Here is a 17,407-nt window from a genome sequence, read left to right as displayed (position 1 = left end):
TTTGGACTCACCTTGTTATGATGTGCTCTCTTGAACAGGAAGGTGGCGCGGCGGTCCTTAGTGGGCAAATTTTGTCATCAAAAAAAGAGAAAGTGGCCGGATTTACAATTCCAAGTTGGATGACCATTCAAAACATATTTTCACAGTCTGAGCTCGTTAATTCCCGACTTCCCAGTTGCAATGCTTGTAGTTATCCACTGTCACCGATTCCTTCCAAACCACTCATTGTTGAATTTACGATTTCCAACTTGTTGTGTAATGTTTATATCCAATGGCCTATGAGCACCGATACCTTTTATCTATAATTTCTCTTAATTATTTATCTTCATATGGCAAGGATTTAAAAGGATTTGCCAGTAGATTGTCAAATTGATTCATGATGCTAGCTAGATTTTGAAAGTAAGATGTTGACATGATCAGTCCAATCAAAGCTACTGTACATATAACGTGATTTGACGTAATTTTGTCTGTGACCAATGACCTTGAGCCTTCTTGGAAGGGCACTACTAATGGTTGGATTTTCGATGTCTACCCTTATTACTTGGCCGTGACGTAGTGTCCCCATGAGTGACAGAACACTGAGCCAATCATGGCACAATGCTCCTATTTTCTGCTGGCTTGCCCCACCACCACCGAAAGCATCTTGGAGCTGCCTTACTCAAGAAAACAAAAGAGAGACCATGTTTGTATGTGGCTATATTAACTTAATGATATATATATTTTTACATTGTTTGCAAACTGATATGCAACTCTTATTAATGCCAAAATATTATGCCTAACAGGTAAGGTGAATGTATATATTTTTTTTGGGGGGGGGGCTAAAAATATGGGGCTCAGAACAGGTGGGGCTCTACGGTATATTAAACTAAATCAATATGTCCCTTTAGCTCTGCTTGGCAAAGAAACAACATCACCTTCGTGATAAGGGTATGTCATAGCTAATTAAAGCATTCCTTCTGGTTAATGTAAAAACTGTGTGTCTTGATGTCTCGCACGCAAGTGAGTAGAACAAAGGAGGGAGGTAGGGAGAAAGAGAGGGGGGGGCTGGGGGGTAATTACTCTCATTCAAAGACTTAAGACGTGTCTCTCAGTCAGCTGAGAGCTGTCCTTTCATTGAATAAACTCGAGTGATGAAAACGGTTAGAATTGTCTTGGGGGGTCATCTCTTGCTGCCTCATCATCAACAGAGTAGGACATGTCTAAGGGTGTTTATGAGTAATTGAAATGAAAGAAAAGGGCAAAATTATACTGCAGTGAGAATCAAACAAATAACTAAAACAACCAGTTTACATGCAAAGTATAATTTATCAGAAAGATACAATGTTGGGGGGGAGAGTGAGATAGCAAAGCATGGTGGTTACTTTTGTCAGATCAAAATGCAATTTTATTGGTCACATACACATATATAGCAGTTGTTATTGCGGGTGTGGCAAAATGCTTGTGTTCTTAGCTCCAACAGTGAAGTAGTATCTAACAATTCACAAAAATACACAAATCTAAAAGTAAAATAACGGAATTAAGAAATATATAAATATTAGGACGAGCAATGTCAGAGTGGCATTAACTAAAATACAGTAGAATAGAATACAGTATATATATATGAGATGAGTAAAGCAGTATGTAAACATTATTAAAGTGACTAGTGTTCCATTACTACCTAGATATTACCTCAATTACCTTGACTAACCGGTGGCCCCGTACATTGTACGTACACCCCTGTATATAGTCTCACTATTCTTATTTTACTGCTGCTCTTTAATTACTTGTTACTTTTATTTCTTATTCTTCTTCATGTTTTTTTTTACAGCATTGTTGGTTAGAGGCTTGCAAGTAATTGTATTCGGCGAATGTAACAACATTGGATTTGATTATTAAAGTGGCAAGTGATTCCATGTCTATGTACACAACCGGTCAAAAGCTTTAGAACACCCACTCATTCAAGGGTTTTTCTTTATTTTTACTATTTTCTACATTGTAGAATAATAGTGAAAACATCGAAACTATGAAATAACGCATATGGAATCATGTAGTATCCAAAAAAGTGTTAAACACTTAGCCACCCTTTGCCTTGATGACAGCTTTGCACAATATTGGCATTCTCTCAACCAGCTTCATGAGTTAGTCACCTGGAATGCATTTCAATGAACAAGTGAGCCTTCTTAAAAGTTCATTTGTGGAATTTCTTTCCTTCTTGATGCGTCTGAGCCAATCAGTTGTGTTGTGACAAGGTTGGGATGGTATACAGAACATAGCCCTATTTGGTAAAAGACCAAGTCCATATTATGGCAAGAACAGATCAAATAAGCAAAGAGAAAAGACAGTCCATTACTTTGGGCTAAGCGGGACATCAGTTGTTTTTCAACAGGACAATTACCCAAAACACACCTCCAGGCTGTGTAAGGGCTATTTGACCAAGAAGGAGAGTGATGGAGTACTGCATCAGATAACCTGTCCTCTACAATTCCTCAACCTCAACCAAATTGAGATGGTTTGGGATGAGTTGGACCGCAGAGTGAAGGAAAAGGAGCCAACAAATGCCAACAAGTGCTCAGCATATGTGGGAACTCCTTCAAGACTGTTGGAAAAGCATTCCAGGTGAAGCTGGTTGAGAGAATGCCAAGAGTGTGCAAAGCTGTCATCATGGCAAAGGGTGGCTATTTGAAGAATCTCAAATATAAAATAATTGTGATTTGTTTAACACTTTTTTTGGTTACTACATGATTCCTTCCATATGTGTTATTTCATAGTTTTGATGTCTTCACTATTATTCTACAATGTAGAAAATAGTAAAAATAAAGAAAAACCCTTGAATGAGTAGGTGTTCTAAAGATTTTGACCAGTTGTATACATATAGGGCAGTAGCCTCTGAGGTGCAGAGTTGAGTAGCTGGGTGGTAGCCGGCTAGTGATGGCTATTTAAAAGTCTGATGGCCAAGAGATAGAAGGCCTCGCCTTCTTGATGATTAACAGGGTGAACAGGTCGTGGCTCAGGTGGTTGATGTCCTTTATATCCATGCAACATAGAGTATAAAGATAGTTCCCTCTAAACAAAATGACTAGGCCATACTCAAGTTCAGCCCAAAGACCCCATCAAACAGTTTCAGTGGTGAAAAGGAAGCCAAGGAGCAGGGAAAAAGTACAGAAGAAAGTTATTTCCATCTCTGTTTGTCCCTGTGGAATTTTCCAAAAGTCACTATTATCTACCAGCAGACCTGCAGAAAACATTCAAGTCAGTATTGACATTCTATCTCTTTGGAATCTTCAGAGCTTTATCATCCAAATGTCATCAGAATCATGTAGGTCATAAAAAGTGTAAGCATACTGTATGTAAGTATCGTCTTACAGATAGACAATTATCACTCTTGGAAATTTGAAACAGGTTGCAATAAATGAAGGTTATGAAACAGGCCATAGTAAATCTACTGTACCTGTTGAATACCACCCACGTATTTTTTTACTATAGAGAGATGTGGGTTAAGTGGTAGTTTGGAGTTGTACAACAAAACTGTCAAAGAAGTCCTGTTTCAACACATATCCCCTCAAAGCCCGAAGCTATGGACTACCACGCTCTTAAAATGGTTTTCCTAAATGACAACGAGCAGGAAATCCAAGCGTAAGCGTGGGCCATCCGCATTGTGCATAAAGCATACACATCAGAATACAGATATCAAGTAAAGTACACAAGCTTTCAAAGACTCCCGAGCTGGACCAGCCATTGGTTCATTCATCAATGCACCATTCAGAGAAGAGTCAATGGTATTACTCATGAACCGTCGATGAGAATGACATTTTGATCTCTTCTTCATAACCTGCAACTTTTCAAAAATACTGGTGGAGTTTATTACTAGGTGACACATTTTGTATAAAAGGATGTTACATGTTTTACAACTGTAATGTAGTTTGCACAGTTTATGTAGGATGTACTATGCACAAATAAATAAAATACAAGAATAACATTTTAGATTGTAATGAAATACTTCTGTAATAACGTACAACATGTATCTAAGACTGAATATATTGAACAACAATGGATGTGCTATTACACAAACCTCAAAATGTGAATTTATGTAAATTCATTCAGTGCACACACGAGGGGATAATTAGTAGAATTTGTTGTAACAATGTTTAAACCTCTAATAATTATGTTAAAATATGCTGTGTACTTGACATGGTTAAATTATGGGTCAATTTATTCAAACTGTTTTAGAAACAGTTTTGCATTTGAATAGGAGACTTGTAAAAGGAAAAGACAGTGTTGCAGTAAACGTCTTAGTTGTTATTCAGGCAACATCAACAAGTGTGACTAAAACCAGAAAGCAGAAAATATGGCAAAAAATATACCTACATTGACCAATTGTCACTCAGAAATTATGATAGGTTGTGTATACATAGACAGACCAATTATGATATTTTGCCCAATTATTGGTATTTTGACCAATCAGATCAGATATTTTTCCAACAATTGGGTAAAAAGATCAGAATTGGGCTGCCTGTGTATACACAGCCGTGGATGATGACCAACTAGCGTTCAGATGAGCTATGTTCCAATGTGCTTGATACATGAATTCATCCTATGTAGTATGCTAGTGTGGACATTGAAACAGAGCGATTGTCCTTCTGTAATGTTCATAACAAAACAGTGGTGATCAACCAGGAGGTTTCATGTAGTCTGAGGTTGGTTCAGTGTGTAGAAGACAAGTCTTTTCACCCTCCATCTTCAAAGACGCAGATCGGGACGACCCATGACCTTTTTGAATTTTTGGATCATAAAACGAGAGCCAGAGCCCTAAAATGAAAAAAGCACTTCAGGATATCAGACGGGATTCTCCAGAGATGATTCTGATTAAGTGGCACACACACACACCCTCACGCACACAAACACACACACACACACACACCCTCACGCACACAAACACATAAGCACACACACACATACACAAACAAGGAAAAAGCATTCTTGATTGTGACTTGGCTCCGTCGGTATCCATATCCATCACAATGCTCTTCGCTGTGGAAAATCCTGCACACTATGAACTTGCAATACCACACACAGCAAAGGGAGAGAAAAACTGTCAAATCATAGACGGGAAGACACTATTCGGTCGTCTTTACGTTATCAATGAGGTTGTGAAGAATCCAACGACCCACATTGATGACGTTAAGACAGCGCAACGTTTTCACCACTTTGCCTTTGCCACTGGGCTGCAGGTCTATGTAATAGACCCGCTTCGTTTTTGGTGTTGAGGTGAGTGCCCCCCCCTCCCAAGGGCCAGGACTGATTGGTGCAAATTGGAGGGGAATACTATAGAACAGAATACTTCAACTATAAACCTCATCTTCAATGGAAGAGCCTCATCTTGCTGGTGGTTCCAAATACTCAAGTCAGTTTTTTGTTGTTGTGAAAACCTAAATTTGTATTGCGGTAGAGTTCAGCTGTTTCTTTTTTGTTAATTCAGTTATTTTTTCGAAAGCAAATTCAGAGTGATGAAAATATTGTGCGGTCGTAGTAAAAAGCCTTGTGCTCCTATTATAGCTGGCTCACTGGCTTGCAGCAGTGTTGTTGTTGGCAGACTGGAGAGAGGCAGAAGAGAGAGGGGGCACTCAGGACTAACACTACAGGCCAATCAGAGTCAGTTACTTACACAGTACCACTGTGCTCGCAGCAGCAAAGCTTACTTCTTCTTCCCTCCTAATGACATATTTTCAGTTTTTTTCTTCTGTGCCTCATTGAACAAAAGACACATCTTTATGTTAGAAAGTGGTTGGACACAGACGCGTAAATCCCACCCCTCCCCCGACACAAACACCCTGGATGATTGTGAGTAATAAGAAATTCCAATTCTCTCCAATGTTTTTCAACTAGGAAAAGTGGGAATTGGAATTTGGTTTACTAAGGACAGTGTAATATTAAGTGAGAACAGATGTCCTACCTCTGTCATGGCGTCATCGATCTGCTTCAGCTCCTCATAGTGGTCTCTAGAGTCTCTCAGAGGCTGCACCATGATCTCCTCAATCTGGGGGAAGAGCTGCAACACACACAGGGGAGGATTGTGGGTAGGTATTCAGGACAGTATGGAATTATCCACTGGCATTGTTTTCAAGAGGTCATGAAACACAAGAGACGTGTACAAACGGAAACACACGCTTGTGTGCACAAACATCAACACACACATACTTGCACACTATGTCAAGCTAATATTGGGGCGGCAATTTACAGTGGTTAGAGCGTTGGGCCAGTAACCGAAAGGTTGCTAGATTGAATCCCTGAGCTGACGAGGTAAAAATCTGTCGTTCTGCTCCTGAACAAGTTAGTTAACACACTGTTCTTAGGCTGTCATTGTAAATAAGAATTTGTTCTTAACTGTCTTGCCTAGTTAAACATATATATATTTTAAATATGGTCACATTGCTTTGTAGCTCAAACATACACGCTTACCTTCATGACTGTCTCAAACATTGGGATGAGGACAAACTTGATGAATCCGATCTGGGCAGTGGGCTTGGTCACTTTGTCTCTGTCCATAAACGGAGCCACCGGCAGCCCTTCAGTCTTCTCCCTGTCACTCTGTCCATTCCCGAGACAGGATTTGCACATGTCACTCCGCTCTTTCATGACATCATTCTAATTAATAGACTCATCCCGATGAAGGCCAAGACGGCTCAAGGGGAACTGATTTTTACCCTTCTAAAAAAAGCATGCGCAACTTCAAGAGTGACAGCTGAGCCTGTTTTCACCCCATAGTTCCAATCAACACATTACTAGACTCATATTTTTTTTTGACTTTATTGTTAGACATGATTAGACTCGATCGAGGTCACCTGCATGAAGTACTCCTCCAGCAGACAGTCCACCCAGGGTTCAGCCACCTCGGTAGGCCGGACCTCGTTGGAGATGTCGCAGCATTTGATCAGAACCATCTTCAGCTGCACACATACGGACAAGGCACAAAGAGACCTTTTCACCATGCGTTATGTCAACACAAGCATCGTTTTTAGCATTGGCTAGCTAGTTTGACTTTTCAGGAAAGGTCCACTTGGTAAAAGGCTTCGGAGCGCTTAAGATCAATGCAGGCACTTTGTCTTAGAACCCTCTGGCTTTATCCCATTGGATGGACAGGACTGACGTCATGAGACCGACGTCAGTGTGCTGCAAACAGTTTCGCTTTCCCCACTGTCCCTGTCCCCATATTGGGCTTGAACCAGCGATCCTCTGCTCGCAGACACACGTGAACGCCTGCCTTGACAACGTACCAACCGTTTGAGCTATCAAAAAATATCTAATTTGACAGCTCCGTCAGTGGCATTTCAAGATAGCGGTGGAGTGAGCTTACAGTACATTCTTAACTCCCATTACAGTCACATGATATCACCAGTCCACTATTCAAAGTCTTTCTTGGGTATGCCCTATTTTTCCATCCCTGTCTTTGTTACTGAGCACCCCTCCTGCTTTCTGTTGTTTGCTGAAGTGCAGAGGCTATACCTGAACAAAGCTTTGCCTATTTGGCACCTCTTGATATACAGTATACACAGACAGTTGATGCCATGTGATGTACGATACGTACGCATGTGACATGCTCCTCGTTGGTGAAGTCAAAGCTGTCCACTTTATGTTTGAAGGAGTCTAATATCTCCCCATGCCGGGCCATGTCTGTGGCCAAGATCAGGGTAATGATGGCCTGTAAAGGGAGATGGAATCATCACAAATGCCTTAGGCCAACTCAAAACATCTCGTGGTTAGTTGGAGCGAAGGAAATGCAAAAAAAGACAAAGGCAGCAACCCAAATGGGACCCCATTCCCAAAATAGTGCACTGCCTCTGTCAATAGTGGTGCACATGCAGGTAATAGGGTGCAAATTGGGATGCAGAAGAATCACTGTGCATTAGCCTAGGACACCACCTACCTGTCTGATCTGCTTGTAGGCCTCCAATTCGACGTTGGCGAATATGTTGCACTCGGGCAGCGATAGGATCTGGAAGGCCACGGCGCAGTGATGGTTCTCCAGGGGAGATATATCGTTGTAGCGCACGGCCAGCTCTGTGCGAGCGTTGATCTGGTACCTGACGAGCAAAATACACCTCTGTGACAGTTTGATTTATGCCTAAGACCAGGAGTGTTCCTTGACAACATGACCTGACCAGGGAAGCCTATAATCACCAGGGCCCAGAGTTTTACCCTGGTCATGTCACAGGGTTAGGAAGGAACTTCTAACTTTACATCAAACCTGGAAGTATAGATTGGACCATTTCCACAATGTAATAACATCAATGAAGAAGTTCCAGAACATCTCTTTGTGAATGAAGACGTCAGTATTGTGTCTATCATCAACATCTATTCACAGATCTAGTGAAGGCTGTAGAGCAGGGGGAACTGAGGCGCAGAGTAGGAACCTTTGGGCACCTACGTGTTGTTGTAGCCGGGGTGGTCCAGGTCGTGGCACACTGCAGCTGTCATGAGAATGCCCATGTCCGTCAGAGTCATCTTCTCCTGAGGAACACACACAGCACATGTTAGTCTCCTATAAATCTCTAGTACAAAGTGACAGGAGATTTTCCTGACATCCTGACCTGACCAGGAAAAAACTCTGGACCCTAGTTATAGACCATGTGTGTCTGGTAAATGGCATGTATTATATTGTATTAGTACAGTCGTTTCTTACCGGCAGGTTACACAGGTTAATCATGCCATACATCATCTGACTGACACAGAAGCAGTGGCGGAAGTTGTGGAAAGGGTTGCTGCGATAGTTCTCCTGAATGCCCAGCTGTGAGAAAGAAAGCTGTCAATCAAACTAGCCAAATAGTCATCAATACTCGTTGGTCCTCTTCTTTGAAGTTGTTGTTCCATATCAGTTGCACATTGAGGTAATTGCTTTCATACAGTTGTACTTTTACCAGCCAGCGTTTGAGAGTGATGGGGTTCATGTTGAATTCCTTCACCAGTCCCAGGTCATGGTACATGTACTCTAAGCAGCTCAGCATCTAAACCACCGACCAAAGACACATCATAAGGCGCAACAAGTGCTCTATCTTTAACTTGGTTGCTGACATGCAAAACATTTTTGGATTGGACTAATTAACAAAATACCAAAAGATAGTTTTTGAGTGTGTGGTTATTCCTTTAAGTTCACAATTCGAGAAAATACTTCAAAATGTTTTACTACAAAAAATGTGATTATATATGCCTGGTTGGAAATATGATAGATATTAGACCTGAATCTCAAGAGAACTAACCTCATTGTGTTCCCAATGCCAGACATCGAATGTTGGCTTCTTCAGTGCTTCAATAGTCTCCTGGGATAAGGTGTACTGTAGAAATGAGCGAGAAGACACAGCGTCAGTTCTAGGATTTAAGGATGTCAAAGTGATGAATATGTTTAGCCTACTGTATATTACTAAACTCCCCTAATTCTGTACCTTTGGATAACTTGGGACGTCACGTCTGGGATTTAGCTTCTTCCCGTCCTCTGAGAAGTTGTACTTGCAGGGACAGTTCCCGACTCTGACGAGATGCGAGCAAATACATCATATTTGTGTCATCGATCTGCTGCTAGCTGTGTGATTCCTCTAAATCGCAACAACATTTTAAAACCATCATAAAAGTCTTACTATAGAATATCCTAAGAAATCTGGAGCATGGCTTGGTGAGTGTCATTGATGTCAAAGGTCACCGTACCTCCCTCCTCCTCTGGATGTCATCTCATCTCGTAGTTTCTTTAGGTCATTTTTGCACTTCTCAATCTCCACAACCTTCAGTCCCTCCACTGTAACGTTCAACACGACAGTTAGTACTTGAAACGGCAAATTCAGGGACAGTGAAACAACAACACACATGCACACAGAAACACACACACACACACACACACACACACACACACACACACATCGAAAGTTCAGTGAAAAAACCCTTGCACATACACTCCACTCTTTTCTCCAACATTGCCAGTCTGTTGGTCACCTCAGTTTTCAGCTCATTGATTCGGAAAGCCCTGCAAAAAAAATACGTGAATGGGGTGTGTTTGAAAAGCCTCTGGTGTCATGGAAGTATTTCTGCGGAAAGAGAAAAGACTAAAGCGGAGTGCTTCTGTCTGCAGTGGAACATAAACACGCCAATTACCTGCTGAACTGCTCCGCCACCTGAGATAACACGTTTTGAAACATGTCTTCTTTCTCTGTGGGCGCAAACAAACGAGAAACAAATTGCTCGAGTGATCAAAATGCTACCTGTGAAACATGAAGAAATGTTTAGTACCCAGATCTGTTTTAATGTTGTTTTTACATTGTTTTAAAGTTTTTGCTGTGATCGCTTTATGTGCGCTATGTGAGTAAGATCGAATTATTAAGGACTAAAAGGTCAATGTTTTAAAAGTGTTTCTGAATTTGAAATATCGTGTTGGCACTTCACCTCCAAGCTGACCGGTGGACAAAGAAATGACTTTGTACAAGGAGCTGAAAAACATGTCAGTGACATTCCAACATCATTCACCAAGTCATTGTCTACATCACATTTGAAAATCATTTTTTACACATAGTACAAATGCTAGGCATTCTTTGGATGAACAACGGTCAGGAATTATTTTCTATGACCGAGATCAATAAAATATACTGTATCATTGAGATTTGGTGATTAGGGTAAAGGTGACATGTTACTTGGGAGAGTTCGTAGGCATAGTAGGGTCTATGGACACCAGGGCCCCTTCAGGATCCACCATCATGATAGCAGTATTCCTATGGACGGGGAGCAACAAGAATAAATAACAAGGGTGTGTCCCAAATAGCACCCTATTCACAAACTGCACTACTCTTGACCAGGGCACAAAAATAGTGCACTCTATAGGGTTTCAACCTACATTTCTTGTCAGCATTCTCTAAAACGCACGCTAATGAGCTTGTCGTTTGGTGTTTACTTGTAGTTGACTTATCATTCATAAAGCTCTGTCAGGGTAGTGAGTCGATACATTTGTAGTGAACTTGAAACAAAGGCGTTGTGTGTAATGCATACTTTAGACTGATGTGGGACTGTGAGGGAGTGGTGGGAGAGACGAGAGAAGGAGAAATGTCACTGACCTGGGGATGTTGGACGAGGAACAAAGAAGCTCCTTGATGTCACATGGGCTGCAGTGACGACTGAAAGCCACCTGAAAAAAAAGGCAGACGCATGGTGAGAGTCGTTCGTGTCTCTCTACGCATCTCAAGCCACCTAAAACAGTCAGCTCTCTGTGAGACCGAAGTCTGTTATGTCATTTTTTTTTTTTTAAGTCTGCAGTGTCCAAAGTGGAAAGAGTGGGGAAGAAAACAATTGTATTTTTTAAAATGTTCTTTATCCTTTATTTAAACAGGGAAGTCACACTAAGATGCACATCTCTTTTTGAAGTGAGCCCTGTATGTTGAGAGTTAAGATGTTAAGGACTAAATCACAAAGGCATGCAGTTGAAGATGTGTGTGAACTAAACACAGTGGAGCCTACCCTTGTCAGGGACCAACCCAATCTCGTCGATAATACGACACTCTAACAGCATACTAGCAACAAATCCTTGCGTCATCAACCCAGTGAGAGAGTTTGTATCGTTCTCTGTAAATCACAGCAATATACACAGAAATGCCAAAACAGATTATACATTTCATAAACAATGTCAGTTATGTAGTGGTATACTGATGGCACACATATTCGTTTTATATTGTGTCTGTCTGAAATGAATTGTCAAATAAAGTGTATCTAAGCTGGCAAGCCTCCAACAACTTGAAGACCTTTTGCACAAGCAGATGTAGTAGACAATCCCTCAAACTCTCGAGGCCTTGAATGGACATGTCACATTCAGGTTTCTACTTGAAAAACTCTATGCCACCATAACAACAGGGGTTTGTGCAATCACAAGTATACTGGGTTTACTAAGTGCCTAGCTCTATGTATCCTAAATCCAAGCAGACTTGAAGAAATAGGCAAGTCAGTGTTCAAACGTAACAAAATCTGGTAGAGTCACTTGTGCTAAGTGGATAAAATATGAAGAGGGCATTGACAATTTTTATTCCTGAATGCATTCAAGGTTCAATGGGCCAAAGAAATTGGAGGACATGTCCATTGGAGAAGCAGTTGCTGTTTGAAATGCTGCCAAATGCAACATTGTGATAGCACTGTTTGGTCATATGATCTGAAGTTTGGACACACCTACTCATTCAAGGGGTTTTCTTTATTTGTACTATTTTCTACATTGTAGAATAATACTGAAGACATCAAAACTATGAAATAACACATATGGAATCATGTAGTAAATAAAAAAGTGTTAAGCAAATCAAAATATACTTTATATTTGAGATTCTTCAAAGTAGCCACCCTTTGCCTAGATGATAGCGTTGCACACTCTGGCAAAAGCCATCAAGCGCTATGATGAAATTGGCTCTCATGAGGACCGCCACAGGAAAGGAAGACCCAGAGTTACCTTTGCTGCAAAGGATAAATTCATTAGACTTTACAGCCTCAGAAATTGCAGCCCAAATAAATGCTTCACAGAGTTCAGGTAACACATCTCAACATCAACTGTTCAGAGTTGACTGCGTGAATCAGGCTTTCGTGGTTGAATTGCTGCAAAGAAACCAATAAGGACACCTATAAAAAGAGACTTGCTTGGGCCAAAAAACATGAGCAATGAACATCAGACCGGTGAAAATCTGCCCTTTGGTCTGATGAGTCCAAATTGGTTCCAACCGCCGTGTCTTTGTGAGACTCAGAATAGGTGAACAGATGATCTCTGCATGTGTGGTTCCCAAAGTGAAGCAGGTAGGAAGGAGGAGGTGTGATGCTGAGGGGGTGCTTTGCTGGTGACACTGTCTGTGATTTATTTAGAATTCAAGGCACACTTAACCAGCATTGCCACCACAGTATTCTGCAGCGATAAGCCATCCCATCTGGTTTGTGTTTAGTAGGACTATCAATTGTTTTTCAACAGGACAGTGACCCAACACAACTCCAGGCTGCGTAAGGGCTATTTGACCAAGAAGGAGAGTGATGGAGTGCTGCATCAGATGACCTGGCCTCCACAATCACCCAACCTCAACCAAATTGAGATGGTTTGGGATGAGTTGGACCGCAGAGTGAAGGAAAAGCAGCCAACAAGTGCTCAGCATTGCTGTCATCAAGGCAAAGTGTGGCTTCTTTGAATATATTTTGATTTAACACTTTTTGATTACTACATGATTCCATATGTGTTATTTCATAGTGTTGATGTCTACACTATTATTCTATAATGTAAAAAATAGTACAAATAAAGAAAAACCCTGAAATGAGAAGGTGTGTCCAAACTTTTGACTGGTATAGTATCTCTAGAGAAACTTCAGCCCAATGTGCAATGTGAGCATCGAGCTCACCATTTTTTTTTTGAATGAAATGGAATTCAAATAATTTAACCGACATCGGTCAATTAGTTGTTTTAAAAAATGTGGTTGTAGTCTTTAACCATTTTCCGGGCCTTCCTTTCATTCCAGGTCCTGGATGGCAGGGAGCTCGCTCCCAATGATATACTGGGCTGTCCGCACCACCCTCTGTAGAGCCATGCGATCAAGGACAGTACATTTACCATACCAAACAGTGAAGCAACCAGTCAAGATGCTCTCAATACTACAGCCGTAGGACTTTTTGAGGATTTGAGGGCCCAGCTTGGTGACGAGCTTGTAGGGGACAATGGTGTTGAACGCTGAGCTGTAGTCAATTGTTACAGATACAAGTATCCTGTGTGTGTATTTGTTTTCTCTCCTTCGGCCCTAGTCACAGGTGTCACTAATCAGTCGCCAATCAGTCGCCACTGAAGGCACACCTGCTCCTTTTCCCTTACCCAATCACATCCCCTTTCCCTTGGGGAAAGTCAGTTGTTTTCCCAAACTCACTCTCTCTCTCTCTCTCTCTCTCTCTCTCTCTCTCTCTCGCTCTCTCTCTCTCTCTCTCTCTCTCCTCTCTCTCTCTTCTCTCTCTCTCTCTCTCTCTCTCTCTCTCTCTCTCTCTCTCTCTCCTCTCTCTCTCTCTCTCTCTCTCTCTCTCGCTCTCTCTATGGATGAAGCTATCTTTCTTTTGTTTTGGTGCCTACATCTCACTTTGTCCGTTATCCTTAGCCAGCAGCATACTGCCCTGCATACCACTGCTGGCTTGCTTCTGAAGCTACGCAGAGTTGGTCCTGGTCAGTCCCTGGATGGGAGACCAGGTGCTGCTGGAAGTGGTGTTGGAGGGCCAGTAGGAGGCACTCTTTCCTCTGGTCTAAAAAATATGACAGTGCCCTGTGTAGGGTGCCGTCTTTCAGCTGGGACGTTAAACGGGTGTCTTGACTCTCTGAGGTCATTAAAGATCCCATGGCACTTGTCATAAGAGTAGGGGTGTTAAACCCGGTGTCCTGGCTAAATGCCCAATCTGGCCCTCAAACCATTATGGTCACCTAATAATCCCCAGTTTACAATTGCCTCATTCATCCCCCTCCTCTCTCCAGTAACTATTCCCCAGGTCGTTGCTGCAAATGAGAACGTGTTCTCCGTCAACTTACCTGGTAAAATAACGGATAAATAAATAAATAAAATCCTGTGAGTATGTATTGCTATGGTGTATGACTGTTTGTTTGTTGGTGGGAAAAGGGGGTACCAAGACAAGTCGCCCATGGGCATGCACTACCCGTAGGAAAACCTTGTCTAAGAACCCTAGTTAGAACTGGGCAAACCACCCACTGTATTTTATTGGTTAGATAGCTAGCGGTTATTGAGGCAGGTTAGACTAGCTTAGGGGTTTTTGGATATTTATTATTTATTTCGACCGGTCCAGCTCAGTCCCTTTTTCCCACCCCCCCATTACCGTGTGTTTAAAATAAACCTTAAGTGTTTGACGGTAGGTTTAGGTTGTCTGTTGTTTTAGTTCTCACTGTTCCTTTTCACTGTTATGATTTGCGTGAGTTCCTCTCTGTGCAAATCACTAAGAATCTAAAATGGTATGGGTCTCGTTTCCATCCCCTTCTAGACTGCAGGGCCAAAGGGGTTCGTAAACATCAATGAACAGCATTCTCACACTGGTATTCCTCTTACGCATCTAGGTGGGTGAGGGCAGTGTGGAGTGCAATAGAGATTGTGTCGTCTATGGTTCTGTTGGGGCGGTATGCAAATTGGAGTTGGTCTAGGGTGTCTGGGTTGATGGAGTTGATGTGTGCCATATCCAGCCTCTAAAAGCATTTCATGATTACAGACATGAATGCTTACAGGGCGGTAGTCATTGTGGCAGGAAGCCTTAGAGTTCTTGGGAACAGTAATGATGCTGGTCAACTTAAAACATTTGGGGATTACAGACAGGGACAAGGAGAGGTTGAAAATTACAGTGAATATGCCTGCCAGCTGTTATGGGCATGCTCTGAGAACGTGCCCCGGAATAACATCGGCCCCACGGCCCCTGCGTGTGTTGACCTGATTAAACCTTGCTCACAACGACCTCAGAGAGCGAGATCGCTCAACCTTCTGAGTCGGTGACGACCCTTACACCACGATGGTGTAGCTTATATGATGAGAGCAAATATGAGACACAGAAGCCTATATTGTTGTCTATCTGCATTACATGCTTAAGGTGCAATGGCCCGGGAGCTGCGATAACAAGAACATACTGGGTAGGCTGGGGAGGTTTCTAGCCTCACAAGTATCACGTTCTGTTTCTTCCCCCTTTGACAATGAATTAGTCCACCGCACATTGGTTCTCCTTACAGTACAGTGAGTGCATACTTTTTCTGTATGTGATCCTTGCGGGAATTTAAACTACAACATTAGAAGCAACACGCTTTCACCCGGCTACCCTGGGGAGGCGCGTTGGACTAGGAACCGAAAGGTTTCAAGTTCAAATCCCCGAGCTGACAAGGTACAAATCTGTTGTTCTGCCCCTGAACAGGCAGTTAACCCACTGTTCCTAGGCCATCATTGAAAATAAGAATTTGTTCTTAACTGACTTGCCTAGTTAAATAAAGGTAAAATAAAATAAACTGAGCCACACAGGAACCGTCTCCTCAGACTCAAGGGGGAGTAGAAAACAAGTGAGGCATAGAACCTGCTTGCAACAGGTGGCACTGTCTGTGTTCGTTTAAAGTCCGCCACGAACACCTGTGAACCACACCATCACACCACCTCTTGGTCTATTTTTACCACAACTTGAAAACACAGCTATTTCAGAGGCCTCTCACATGACTGAGGAGTATTTACAACGTATTCACCGCGAATATAGAAATAAAATAGAGCATATAGGCAACAAGGGGCACAGAATGACTGGTGCACGAGATTAGGTGTGTGGTAACCGACAAAAACCGTGGAGCCATAAGGAACCCACATTCTGTCAATATCATTAGCCACCTGTAGAGATTATATGACTTTGGCGAACTTTTGGTTTGGTGCCCTGATTCATACAGTAGTCAAATCATACTGTAGCCTACCTGTAGCCTACCATTACCAGAAAAATGACATCATTTCACCATCTGTCTGTCTATTGGTTGACTCCCTCATTGCAGCCAGGGACCTCAATGATTGAAGAGATGTAATCAAACAAGATCATTTGGATGCTGTCTATGATAAGTGTCTAACTCTGATATGGGAGTCCCCACAGAGTGACCCCAGCTCTCCCACGGACTTAGCTCAGAGGACATCTCCTCTTACACGGAAGAGAAGAGCATGATTACTCTGTCTGTGGATCTAATTTTGGTCAACTAGGATATTTGCTAAAGAAAATGGATGGAACTCATGGATAGGTAATAAGAGATGAATTCTTGGTGTTCCCTATTTCATTTCAAGTATGCTGACTAGCTACGGTAGAGAAAATAGCTGATGGCGCAATCTGTTAACTCAGCTGATGCGGATAATATCAGATAGAATTCAATAATTAAAAAATACATAACAATTGGGGATAAAATATAAACCTCATAAAGAGGTGGACCCACCATATTCAGGAAGATTAGTATGGACAAAAAAACGATCAGAAAAGGGAATGGGGAAGAGAGAGACAATATAAATCTCATAGAGTAGGACCCACCTTCTGAACCTTACCATCCACGTCCAGATAGATGGTTTTTGGGGCATAGGAAGAGGAGCTGGAACCCATGCTGATTCCTCTATGTTTCTCTCTCGTACTCCTTCTCTCTCTCTCTCTCTCTCGCTCTCTCTCTCTCACCAATCCAGCAGGAGGAAGGTTTGGAGCCCCCGTCCTCCTGCAGAGGAGCCTATATGGCCAGGGTCAGAGCCCTGGGAAACACAGTGAGATGCTATGACTGCAACACGGGAGCCACTATTGAAATACTGCAATAAACAACTTCATTGGAACTGAGACTTGAAAATGATGAATCATTACATATGCTGATTTTACTATCTCAATTAATCTGTAATCCAGAAAACAATTAAAGCACCATCAACATTTTTTCACT

General features: G+C 42.0%; 1 protein-coding gene across 1 annotated transcript; it reads right to left on the bottom strand.

The window, feature by feature from the left end:
• Nucleotides 1-4,633: 4,633 nt before the first annotated feature.
• Nucleotides 4,634-17,124, bottom strand: LOC139385896 (phosphodiesterase 9ac). Its single transcript, XM_071131189.1, has 18 exons — nucleotides 17,020-17,124; nucleotides 11,064-11,134; nucleotides 10,647-10,724; nucleotides 10,402-10,445; nucleotides 10,114-10,168; nucleotides 9,915-9,985; nucleotides 9,673-9,760; nucleotides 9,414-9,498; nucleotides 9,231-9,305; nucleotides 8,892-8,978; nucleotides 8,657-8,761; nucleotides 8,402-8,484; nucleotides 7,901-8,057; nucleotides 7,562-7,675; nucleotides 6,819-6,923; nucleotides 6,436-6,564; nucleotides 5,930-6,025; nucleotides 4,634-4,785 (listed from the first exon to the last, which is right to left on the bottom strand). Exons 1-18 carry the CDS (start codon nucleotides 17,086-17,088, stop codon nucleotides 4,717-4,719), a joined length of 1,581 nt encoding a protein of 526 aa, XP_070987290.1. The 5' UTR covers nucleotides 17,089-17,124; the 3' UTR covers nucleotides 4,634-4,716.
• Between the last annotated feature and the right edge of the window lie 283 nt (nucleotides 17,125-17,407).

This window comes from Oncorhynchus clarkii, chromosome 27, assembly GCF_045791955.1.
Source record: "Oncorhynchus clarkii lewisi isolate Uvic-CL-2024 chromosome 27, UVic_Ocla_1.0, whole genome shotgun sequence".
NCBI lineage: Eukaryota > Metazoa > Chordata > Actinopteri > Salmoniformes > Salmonidae > Oncorhynchus > Oncorhynchus clarkii.
This window is presented reverse-complemented; position numbering and strand designations above follow the sequence as displayed.